The 11,559-nt window shown below is 36.1% G+C and overlaps 2 protein-coding genes across 6 annotated transcripts in view; one reads left to right on the top strand and one right to left on the bottom strand.

Annotated features, from left to right (window-relative positions):
- The window catches only part of LOC100181629 (nesprin-1), a 108,649-nt gene that overhangs the window by 64,936 nt on the left and 32,154 nt on the right, over positions 1–11,559 (top strand). Inside the window, exons 40-45 of the mRNA XM_026833916.1 lie at positions 8,972–9,084; positions 9,473–9,697; positions 9,829–10,026; positions 10,614–10,734; positions 10,943–11,039; positions 11,416–11,549. Of these exons, the coding sequence (XP_026689717.1) occupies positions 8,972–9,084; positions 9,473–9,697; positions 9,829–10,026; positions 10,614–10,734; positions 10,943–11,039; positions 11,416–11,549 (888 nt within the window). The remainder of the gene's footprint in view (positions 1–8,971; positions 9,085–9,472; positions 9,698–9,828; positions 10,027–10,613; positions 10,735–10,942; positions 11,040–11,415; positions 11,550–11,559) is intronic.
- LOC100178531 (mucin-5AC) lies at positions 128–4,836 on the bottom strand. Of its 5 annotated transcripts, none has more exons than XM_026833966.1 (8): positions 4,678–4,836; positions 4,068–4,241; positions 3,079–3,966; positions 2,295–2,384; positions 1,959–2,048; positions 1,479–1,593; positions 1,031–1,127; positions 128–392 (listed from the first exon to the last, which is right to left on the bottom strand). In XM_026833966.1, exons 1-8 carry the CDS (start codon positions 4,739–4,741, stop codon positions 303–305), a joined length of 1,608 nt encoding a protein of 535 aa, XP_026689767.1. In that variant the 5' UTR covers positions 4,742–4,836; the 3' UTR covers positions 128–302. The 5 variants fall into 5 exon arrangements, with proteins under 5 accessions (XP_026689767.1, XP_018666718.1, XP_018666717.1 ...); XM_009859577.3 differs by having other exon boundaries at positions 131–392; positions 3,034–3,966; XM_018811173.2 differs by lacking the exon at positions 1,959–2,048 and having other exon boundaries at positions 3,034–3,966.

The raw sequence follows: 11,559 nt of genomic DNA, 5'->3' as shown, positions 1-11,559 counted from the left end.
GAGTCGTGAGGATACAGTTTTATAATTCTATGAATATTTTTTGTTTACTGCCAAATGGGACGAGAATATGGAATAAAAAGATGTCCCGTTTTCCCCCACCCTATTATACAACACTAACCCCCTCGATTTATTTGTAAGACATTTAATAAACGACGTGTTGAACAATACACAATGTGTGAAGAATTCGGTTTGAAAACGAATTAGAACGAAATGCGAACAAGAAGTAATTATATTCGGGGGTGAACGAACACAGTAAATACACGGAAATTTCAATAAATTAACAGCTATGCTGTATCTTATGGTTAAACGTGAGGGTCGCTATTATGGCTGATAAACCCGGAGTCTGCAGTATAGCGAATATCAGGCTGAAGTTTTTCCTCTTCAGGAGATTTCTGTCGGAATAATAAATCAAATGAATTCAGTAATGTCTGCGTAATATATTTCTTGGTTTAACTTTAACATTTTGTAATATTTCTACCTTGCTGGCTAGATAGTACTGTGGGGTAAAATGGATAGCACATAATATCCCATATTCCCCCATCTTGTTTTAAACAATTAACAACGCTCTTTTAGGGCGGGAAGGATATGGTTATATAGTTCTTTAAATATTCTTTGTTTACAACCAAATAGGACGATAAAATATAATAAAACATTGACCATCTTACCCCAACCTGCTACGCCATAAAACATTTCAAACCACATGCTTCCATCATAACCACGGATGTTACAACTATTTTCTCACCCACACAAATTATGTTTAAAACCAGATGTCCGTTTGTAAACATTATTGTCTGCTAAAATTGCATTCGACGCTGCTACCAATGTGGGCGTATGTGTTCTTGGGCACAAAAATTAACGACAATGACTGTAACGCCGTGGTCCTTTATGGGTTATCTAAATTGTCAGGCATAAAAAGTGGTAAAAAAACCTTCAAAATAAAATGCATAAGCGGGCACGAGGAGTATGAAACAGAACACCCGTGGTATGACGACTGTCGTTAAAATCAACTTCAAGACATCACAATACTTACCGAAACTTCGCTGCTCTTTATAACAAGCGGCAGTTCAACAGCACCAGCGACTTCAGCGTCTTTCTTAGTTTCAGGGTTGCCATTCTTCTTTTTGCGCCTGCGATAAATAATTAGTCTTTGATTTTTAATTCTACAGAACACGCACGTTTAAAGCGGCTAAACTGCCAGCTAGCCAATGAAATATCCCAAAAAAATGTGATCACCCACCAAGTTACATACTGTGACTATGTGGTAACTGGTAGGCGGGCACAAGGGGTATTACACCTACTGTGTTATAACATCTGTCGGTGCTCGCCACGCGAGGATAAATAAGTTACATTTACGTCACATACATTGTAACTCGTAAGCGAGCACAAGGTGTAGAAAGCACACCACCCGACTACCCGTGTTATAACGACTGTCATTGCCTGCCACGCGACAATAAATCAAGTAAAACTAGATTACTTACTTTCTGCAGTAAAACTGCAGCGCTGTTAGTAAGACCGCCACAAATAGTAGAACCGAACATATGACGAGAATGATGATCGTAGTATTTAAACTTCTCCCCCCTGAAGTGGTATCAGCTGAAAAAACATAACTTATGTTTTGTCTGTTGGGTAAAAAGCTCGCCGTAATATTTAAACAACTAAAATACGAGTTGACGAATACATTGCGTAATAAAGTAACGAACAAAACGTATCGCATTGAAGATAGTAGAATTGCAATATATAGAAGGGAGGGAGATGGGACACCTTTTCGTTCTGTTTTCTCGTTCCATTTGGTAGTAAACAAAAACAGTTAAAGAATTAAAAAACTGTATCCCCACGACTTACATAAGCCATTGGTAATTGTTTAAAACACGATCAGGACATTTAGATAGTATGTGCTAAAGGTGTCCCCTCTTCCCGCACCCTATACTATATTATGTTTATAAGTATTCTTATACTACCTTGTGTAGATATAGTAGTCGAGTCCCCTGCCCCTCCATGTGGTTTTATATTATTTCCAATGATGTTCTTCTCGTCTTGACTAACAGGAACTGTGCAAAACAAAGTTAAGTTATAGTAGGGCGGTGGAAGATGGGACACCTTTTCGTTCTGTTTTCTCGTTCCATTTGGTAGTAAACAAAAACAGTTAAAGAATTAAAAAACTGTATCCCCACGACTTACATAAGCCATTGGTAATTGTTTAAAACACGATCAGGATATTTAGATAGTATGTGCTAAAGGTGTCCCCTCTTCCCCCACCCTATACTATATTATGTTTATAAGTATTCTTATACTACCTTGTGTAGATATAGTAGTCGAGTCCCCTGCCCCTCCATGTGGTTTTATATTATTTCCAATGATGTTCTTCTCATCTTGACTAACAGGAACTGTGGAAAACAAAGTTAAGATATGGTAGGGCGGGGGGAGATGGGACACCTTTACATTCTATTTTCTCGTCCCATTTGGTAATAAACAAAGATCATTCAAAGAATTATAAAACCGTATTCCCCACTTCGTTGGTAATTGTTTAAAACACGATCAGGATATTTAGATAGTATGTTCTAAAGGTGTCCCATCTTACCCGACTCTACTATATAACGTTGGGTGACTTGGGTCCATATTAAATTTACCGAATGAATCCAATTACAGCAGTGTATATATGCTCGCACAAATTCTATTTGAATCTGACTTGTATGATTATTTAGTACTGTGGGGTAAGATGGAATACCAACACCTGAATCTCACATTTCTTGATCGTGTTTTAACAGTTAACAATGACGCTCTTAGAGCCGGGCGAATTTGTTTATATAATTTTAAAAATGCTTTGTGTTTGCTACCAAATGGGACGATAAAAGAGAATGAAAACATGAACCATTTTATCCCAACCTATTATACAATTAGAAGTTTCATTATTAAAATGCGTTCAGTGTAATTGACTGATTGCACTAACTGCATAATACGTGGTACCGTAGGCAGGCTGTTCGGAAATACAGGAAGGATGGTCTACTCAAATTACAAAACTGTGAAGTAAATAACCTGTGCCTGTAGTAGTTGCGGTTTTTGTTGTCATTACTGTTGTACCTTGCTTCTTGTTTTCGCCAGCCTTTGTGTTTGTTGTTTTCACTTGTGGTTTTATATTGTCTGTTGTTCGTTCGTTGATTGCATTTTTTTGATGCTTTACATCTTGTCTTCTTGTTTTAACTGTTGAATGCAAAGTTGTTGTTGCTGTTTCTGTTGTTGGTAAATGTTTGTTGTATGTTGTAGATTTTACTGTTGTAGTTGTTAGCATAGCCTTTGGCAATATTGTTTTAGATTTATGTGTTGTTATTGTTGATAATGTAGTTTCAAAACGTGGAGATTCTGTTGTAGTAGTAGGTATTGTTGTTGTTTTAGTTCCTGTTGTTGCTTTTATATTATGTTTGAGTTGTAACTCTGTTGTTATTGTTGTTGTAGTTTCAACACGTGGATATTCTCTTGTTGTTGTAGGTACTATTGTTGATGTAGTAGTATCAACAGGCGGTGTTTCTGTTGTTGTCGCTTTTATAGTATGACTGAATGGTGAATCTGTTGATGTTGTTCTATTAACACGTTCTGTTGTTGTAGTTTTAACACGTAGATATTCTCTTTTTGTTGTAGGTACTATTGTTGATGTAGTAGTATCAACAGGCGGGGTTTCTGTTGTTGTCGCTTTTATAGTATGACTGAATGGTAAATCTGTTGCTGTTGTAGTTTTTGGTACTGTTGTTCTTGTTGTAGTTTCTGTTGTTGTACTTGTTGTTTGAATATTTAGAAGATCCTCTGAGCAACTTTCAACACAGTAATCCCAGTCAATTCCAGCACCAGCACCTTTGTAGTCCTTTGTAATCGGGCACCATTCGTAACCACTAAATGTGACTTGGCATCTTGTTATGTTTTTACCATCTAGTTCAAACGGTAGCACACATCTGTGATTTGCAGTGCAACGAATATCTGAACAACATATAAAACCGTTAAAGCAATTTTGGGCCAAAAGAATTTTCTAGATTAAACTGGTAACACGCCTTTAGTTTTATGCTTTACTTTAAACACACCTGTTTTTGGACACTCCGCACTGCAGTAGTCGAAGTCTGTGCCCCGTTCATTTTCAGTGATCACTGGTTTAATGCCACACCACGTATCAGTGCCGTAAGGTAAGCACGAATTGTGTAGATGGTTATTATATTCAAACGGAAATACGCATTTGTAATGCCATTTCGTACATACTTCTAAAATTGTAAACCACGTATAATTATTTCCTTGTAAACCTAAATGAATAATACCGAAAAGTGTGCGATTCTTCACGCTTCGGTGGGTTCATTTAAATAATTCATACAAAGTCGTACGATTTTCGAATGACGATGACGTCATTCTTGGTGGGGAATACCGCACACTTTACCATACGACAAAAAGGTTACCGTTTTACCATACGGATGTCGAAACGGAAATCAGCTTTAAATATAGTATGTACGTTTGGGAACGTCCCACACAACGCGTCCATTACACAAACTGTACCATTCAATACGGTTGTAGATAGGCTAAACGTTGGGCTAAACTAGGACCGTTAAGGCGGATTCGGTTTAATAAGTTCCGTTGCTTTAAAAAACACGGCACAAAGCTTATTTAACAAAAGCTATATTAAACACCTGTTACACATAAACTTACCTTCGATGCTGTACGATGTTCCAAGGATGAAATACATAGTTGCTATTACAAGCAAAACACGCATTTTCTCATGAACTCAAGACCGGTGACTGAGCAACACGGCGTGAAAGGGTAAATAATAGTCTATGACGTTACAATAGATGACCTAGAATAACCCTTTAAAGTATAGGTAACACGTGGTTATTGAACAAATGACAAAAACCCTGAATCCTTGGTACACAAATCTAATCTTGACAGTCTACCTTCTTGCTTTTAACTAAATCTATTTCAAATATGTTTTAACATTAACAGATTATGATGTCGTGGGCATTGACATGGTTTTTAATCTGACCGCGAAAGATATATCTACATGTTAGTTCTACTTCCTTATCTATAACATCCTGGAAAGCCCGAGCTAGTTTCAACTGAGAGCGCTTTTTCTCTTCTTATAAAGTTTGCTGTTGGAACACCGAAAGTGTACAGGCCAATAATGTGACGTTATCAGTTAGACAGTGACACTTCTGGTTAAAACCTTGATATATTTGGTTTGATAAGAAACACGCCAAACAAAACTTATGTTCTCATACTATGTTCAAACGTTACAACCCACGCGCCAACTATAACAACGAAACAACCACCAAACGGATTTAGCTATCGAATGACAGCGGTTGCCGGTAAAGGTTATTATCGGTCACATGGTGGAGAATCTCGCTTCAAACGTATGTTATTACTGTATACTATATACTACATTCTTATGGTCTACTATTAACATTCCGTATCATCTGAAAGTCATACTAAATGTATTCATTGATACCTTATAGCAAGCATACTTAAAATAATTACAAACAATAACTGCCTGAAACAAAACACCGTTCGTACTTTACCCGGTCAAAACATTCCCAAACTGTTACTAAAGCTTACACTAATGATAAATCTAAAAGATACACACTTAACATAGCTTTCTCGTTTATTCTTTACTGTAATATAGTCACAACCAACGTCTATACTCTATACTAATTTGGTCACAACTTATAAGGCCTACAGACCAGACGCACACGTGCCCCATTATTTACGCGTTGTATCATAAAATTAAAAATTCAGAGTAGAAATCTCAAAAATACAAGTGAAAATGTTTTACTCCTCTAGAAGTACAACCGTGCAAAGTCAAACAATTTTAAAAGTCATACAAATTTGATACCATCGTGTATTTTCTTCGGTTGCACTAAAAATAGTTTGGTAACATTATAATGTTCGTCATTCCTTACTTTTTTGGAAATTATACGGTCGTAGCTTTATCGAACCCTTCGTCATCGTTTTTCTGCTAGAATCAAATATCCTCGTAAGATCGCACGAACTTTAATTTGCGATATATTAAACTTGATGTACAAAAACACAGGCAAAATAAACTACGCACAAAGCTAGATACCTGCAACTCGTAAGCGGGCACAAGGTGTATGAAACAGAACACCCATGTGATAACTGTCGTTGCCCCGCCACGCGATGATAAATCAAGTTACATACATTGTAACTCATAAGCAGGCACAAAGTGTATGAAACAGAACACCCATGTGATAACTGTCGTTGCCCCGCCACGCGATGATAAATCAAGTTACATACATTGTAACTCATAAGCAGGCACAAAATGTATAAAACAGAACATCCGTGTTATAACGATTGTCGTTGCCCCGCCACGCGATGATAAATTAAATTACATACATTGTAACTCAGAAGCAGACACGAGGTGTATGAAACAGAACACCCGTGTTATAACGACTATCGTTGCCCCGCCATAACACAAGTTACATTCAATCATTCATTTACTTGTTCAACGTCAATTCTTAAAAGATCAGACTTCTGTTCTGTTTCAAATCCTTCCCTGGCAATATTTAGCTGCCTGGACCTCCTATGGAATAACAAACTTACATTACTGTTTGGTAAAAATACAAATCATACAGCACAAATACAATTCCCGCCAAAATCACAGAACACTCCTACCACCTGAACAAAATACAACGGCACGGTTAAATTTTCAAATAGAACATGGAAAACGTTTAAAAGCATTGGCACATCGTGCAGTAGTGAATATTCTGTTCTATTGGCGCTTTTGTGGTTCACGTTTTATGGATCAAGGAATATACTGTCCCAATCGCGTTAAATCAAGTTCAGCAAACGTACCTTTTGTGCATCACGTACGCAACTGCAACAATGATCGCTGCCGCCATTACGCCAGCTACTGTTCCGAGAACTACTGCAGTTTTGGAAGTTTCGGTTGGCTGTTTGTCTGAAGTCTTCTCATCCGTTATCTAGTATTTACATATAACATATAGTAGGGCGGGAAAAAACGGGATACTTTTTCTTTCTATTTCCTCGTCCCAATTGGTAGTAAAGATGTCCCATTTGACCCCACAGTACTATATTTAAAACCTTACTGTTTACATATTACATATTGTAGGGGAAGTCGGGACACGTTTAGAACATACTATCCAAGTATTGTGATGGTGTTTTAAACAATCAACAACGGTCTGTGAAAGTCGTGTTGATACGGTATTATAATTCTTTAAATGACTTTTGTTTACTATACCAAACGTAATGACAAGTAGATATTACGTAGTGAAAAGTAGATAGAAGTAGTTAAAGAGTATATAGTATAGGGTAGGGGAAGATCTTTTGCGCATAATATCCAAATATCTTGATCGTGTTTTAAACAATTAGTAAAGGTCTCTATGGAAATCGTGTTGATACGGTTTTGTAATTCTTTAAATGTTTACTACCAAATTAAACAGGGAACGAATATGGGTTCCATCTTTTCCCACCGTTCTATATACATTTATACAGAAAGCTATACATTTATACAGAAATTTATTGGTTTACATAATATATATCTTATGTATACACCATTACAAATAGCGACGAGGCGCCGCCGTTAGATTGTTCCGATATTTCCCGCGCAATATCAAAAGCGGTTTGTTATTTGCTTAGAAGGCAACCGCAACTATTTGTTGGCTGTAGGTTTTATGGAGTCTTTTATACGCAAATGTATAGTAGGGTGGGGAAGACGGCATCCCCTTTTAGTCTATTTTTTGTCACATTCGGTAGCTAACATAGAACATTCAATTAATTCTAAACCGCATCCTGGCGGCTTCCATAGAGACGTTTAATAATTGTTTAAAACACGATTAGGATATTTGGATAGTATGTGCAAAAGTGTCTCTTGTCTTCCCCACCCCACTATATCTAAACACAAGTTCAAATTTATCAAACTTTGTCATAACATAAACAAGATACTTACATCCAAGTCAAGTATTTCACCTGGAGGTCCGCTTCCTTCCAAAACAGAATCTGTTGTACTGTTGTAGGAAAGTGTGGTTTCTACTTCCTTGTTTGTCTTATCCCCACCACACATAACGAACATCAAACTGCATCCAGCTAATATGAAAACTAAGTGTTCCATACTTATTGTTCTAATATTTCAAACTCAAAACAAGCACAGTATTTGATACACTGAAAGAAAAGCATTACCGTAATTGAAAAAAATTGAAACTAGTCTTTATAAACATTCTAGTGGCGTTCCAATGCCTTTACTTCAGTAGCAATGGTTTTCCCTTTAGCCTGGCAGAAAGGAACAATTAGAGAGTCAGATTTCATGCGGCTCCGCTTCATGGTTCATTTTCGTTTGACTAATGACTTTATCATGATTTCTAGTTTATACGAATAGTTTGTGGTTTAACAATTTGATTGAGTTCACAGATACATAAGTGCAATACAGTAATATTTTACTTGTATTTTGATTTAATGGTTATAATAACAAAAGCAAACAATCAAGTAATAAGTCATCAAAACCATTGAAATTGTATTGAAAGCATGAAGACAATGATAAAAAGAACAACAATGTATTCCCTGAAGTAGTTATTGTAACAAATATTATCGTAACCGTTATTATAACTAATGTTATTATAGCTAATATTGGTAAGAATCATAGTTAACATTATCCCGGCGCCGTGTCATAGTTGTTAGCACGCCTGCCTGTAACCCAGAGGTAATGGATTCAAGGCTTGACGCTGCTACCATTGTGGACGTATGTGTTCTTGGGCAAAACACTTAACGGCAATTGCTCCAACCCAGTGGTCACTAATGGGTTGTCCAAATTATCAGCCACACATAAAAAATCCCCCAAAATATAATCACCCACAAAGTAACATACATGGTAACTCGTAAGCTGGCACGAGGTGTTAAACCCGTGTGATAACGACTGTCGTTTTTCGGCCACGCGGGAATAAAGTAAGTTATATTCATTCATATTTCTTGTTGCAAACAGACACAAAGAGAAGATATAGAATCTCATCAAGATGATTACCGGGCTCTTGCCTCCCACCTAGAGGATCTTCGAACAATGTGTGACCCAAAAGAAAGAAAGACTCTGATTGCTCGGTAATTATGACAACATCAGGCTGTTAACTTTATTAATATTTTAGGCGACAATGTCTACCTCTTTCTATGTTTGTAATTTTGCATTAAACATTAGTATTTTGGTCCACAATTAATCAAAATCATTTTATATGTTTCAAGGTATTTATTAGTGTTCATGTTTTACAGTTACAATATTAAAACATTTAAAATGTTATCTTTTTTAAGATATTTATAATTGTTTGTATATGTCTTGTAGATAAAATCTAAAAACATTTAAGATGAACGTTTATATTTTAGTTCATAATTAACCAGTATAACTTTTATATTTAAAGATATATAGTAGTATATGTCTCACAATCTTAATACATGTGGATCTTTTAAGATATTTATAGTTGTATATGCCCTGCAGATACACCGAATGCACCAAGTTTTTGAGTCGTGTTTGCGAAGTAGTTGACGCACGAGAAAAAGCTCTGGACGGCCTTTCATCATTTCATAAAAGTGCTCATGATCTTATTGCGATGTTGGACCGTTTGGAACAAAGTGTTAAAACAACAGCCACATCATCAGATGAACTAACTAAATGGAAAGTTGATTCAAAAGATCTTGGAAAATTAATGGCAGATTGTACAAGGTAATATAGTAGGGTGGGGTAAGATGGGATATTTTATTTAATATTTATGTATCAAATATGTAAACACAGTATTCTAAACATTGTATATAAATACAGTATACAACATTCAATGCTTATATTAAATTCCTCAGGAAAGGTGCTGGTTTGGACCCAATGCTACAACAAGCTCAACTTACAACATTCAACAACAACAAGCAACATCAGCGAACAACTGTCCGTGGATTTCTTAACCGACTACAAGCACGAAGCGAGATGCTACAATCTGAGATCTCAATCAAACAAGAACATTTTGATGAAGTTGATGGGATATGGCATGGTTTCTTGGATAGGTATAAAGTTTAAAGGGTTTTTCTATTCTAAGCAATCTTTCAAATGCTTCTGTGGTAAGAAAACATGTAACGCATTTCCGACGTTTCATCTGTCATACGATAGGACTTAATAAGGGAATGTGATGGCGGTCGAAACAATGAAAAGACACCACATTTTCATACCAGATGAGCCGTCGAAAGATTATTTGTGTAATGCCTAGTATCAAAAGTAACAGAATAATCTATTCTATGTGGGTGAGATCCCACAGCTGGGGCACACAATGAGTGCTAGGTTTTAGGTCAGGATTGGCTAAAAAAAAAGTTTGATAATTTTTTTTCCTTTTTTATTTATTTAATAGACAACATCTTAAGCAAAGGCAGGAAACCCATGGTTCGTGGGACATACCTGGCTCTTTTGAGAAGCTGCATTAATATGACTATCACAAAAGCACGATTTAAAATGTGTGTATGTTTCATGGCTTTTTCACCCAAAAGGTTTCGAACCATTAATCTAAAGTAAAGAATGTTAGTATCATACAATGATATTCAAAATTAGTTTAATCAGGCAACTATTAAATAATTGCTTTATCAAAAAAGTCTATTTTTAGAAAAGAAAACTTGTTGAAAGCGCTTGAAGATTTAGAGGAAAGGGCTGAGGTTGATGTAATAATGGTTGACATTACTCAGCCACAAATACAAGAGTTTGTCAAAACATTTGATAAACTACAGGTAAACTTATTAAAAAAAACATTTTAAACTTAAGAAGCCGGTTTGTAAAGGATCAAATATTAAGGAATACAAAACTGGCAGAAAACACTTCCCAGAAATTGTGTTCTTTAAGATATATATCTGTTAAAAACGGCAATGATCTCATTTCTTATCTTATCTAAGTATAACCCTTCATATGTAAAGTTACAAATTTAAATTGAATTGGCAGGCTGATTTGGATTTGAAGCAATATGAGTTGACAGGACTACAAAGCAAAGGTCAACAACTTGCTGAAACCGACCCATCTCAAGAAACGGTTGTCAAAGGTATATAGTCAGGGTTGGATACTAGAATTACATAACAAATAAAACAAGTCTAGAAAAGTGTTGCCTCTGATCCAAATTAAAGTAAAGGTATATAGTTTGACTTAATATTCTAAAGAAGAAATTTAAAATCTTTTTTTCTTTTGTGCCTGTGACCATTGTTGAGATGTGTGTCTTTGGTTAAGTAATTTTTCCACCATTGCTCTAACCTAGTGGTCCCTGATAGGTTGCCTAAATTGAATCACCTACAAAGTTACATGTAAAGTAACCTGTTAGCGGGCATGAGATGTGTAAAGCAGATCACCCATGTTATAGTGACTGCCACCACACAAGGATAAATAAGTTACATTCATTTATTTTTACTTAACACTTTGTTTAGAACACCTAAAGTTGGTGGAAATGACTTGGGAAGATGCCAAGAATATAATCAATGAAAGAAAGGAGCAACTAACAACACTGGCCAAGCTGCTGAGGAATTATGAAACTGTTCCGTGCCACGGTCGAGCGAACATTGTCGAACGCT

This window comes from Ciona intestinalis, chromosome 3 (genome assembly GCF_000224145.3).
Source record: "Ciona intestinalis chromosome 3, KH, whole genome shotgun sequence".
Taxonomy (NCBI): domain Eukaryota; kingdom Metazoa; phylum Chordata; class Ascidiacea; order Phlebobranchia; family Cionidae; genus Ciona; species Ciona intestinalis.
The sequence above is the reverse complement of the archived record's forward strand: the minus strand, read 5'-3'. Positions and strand labels throughout refer to the sequence as shown.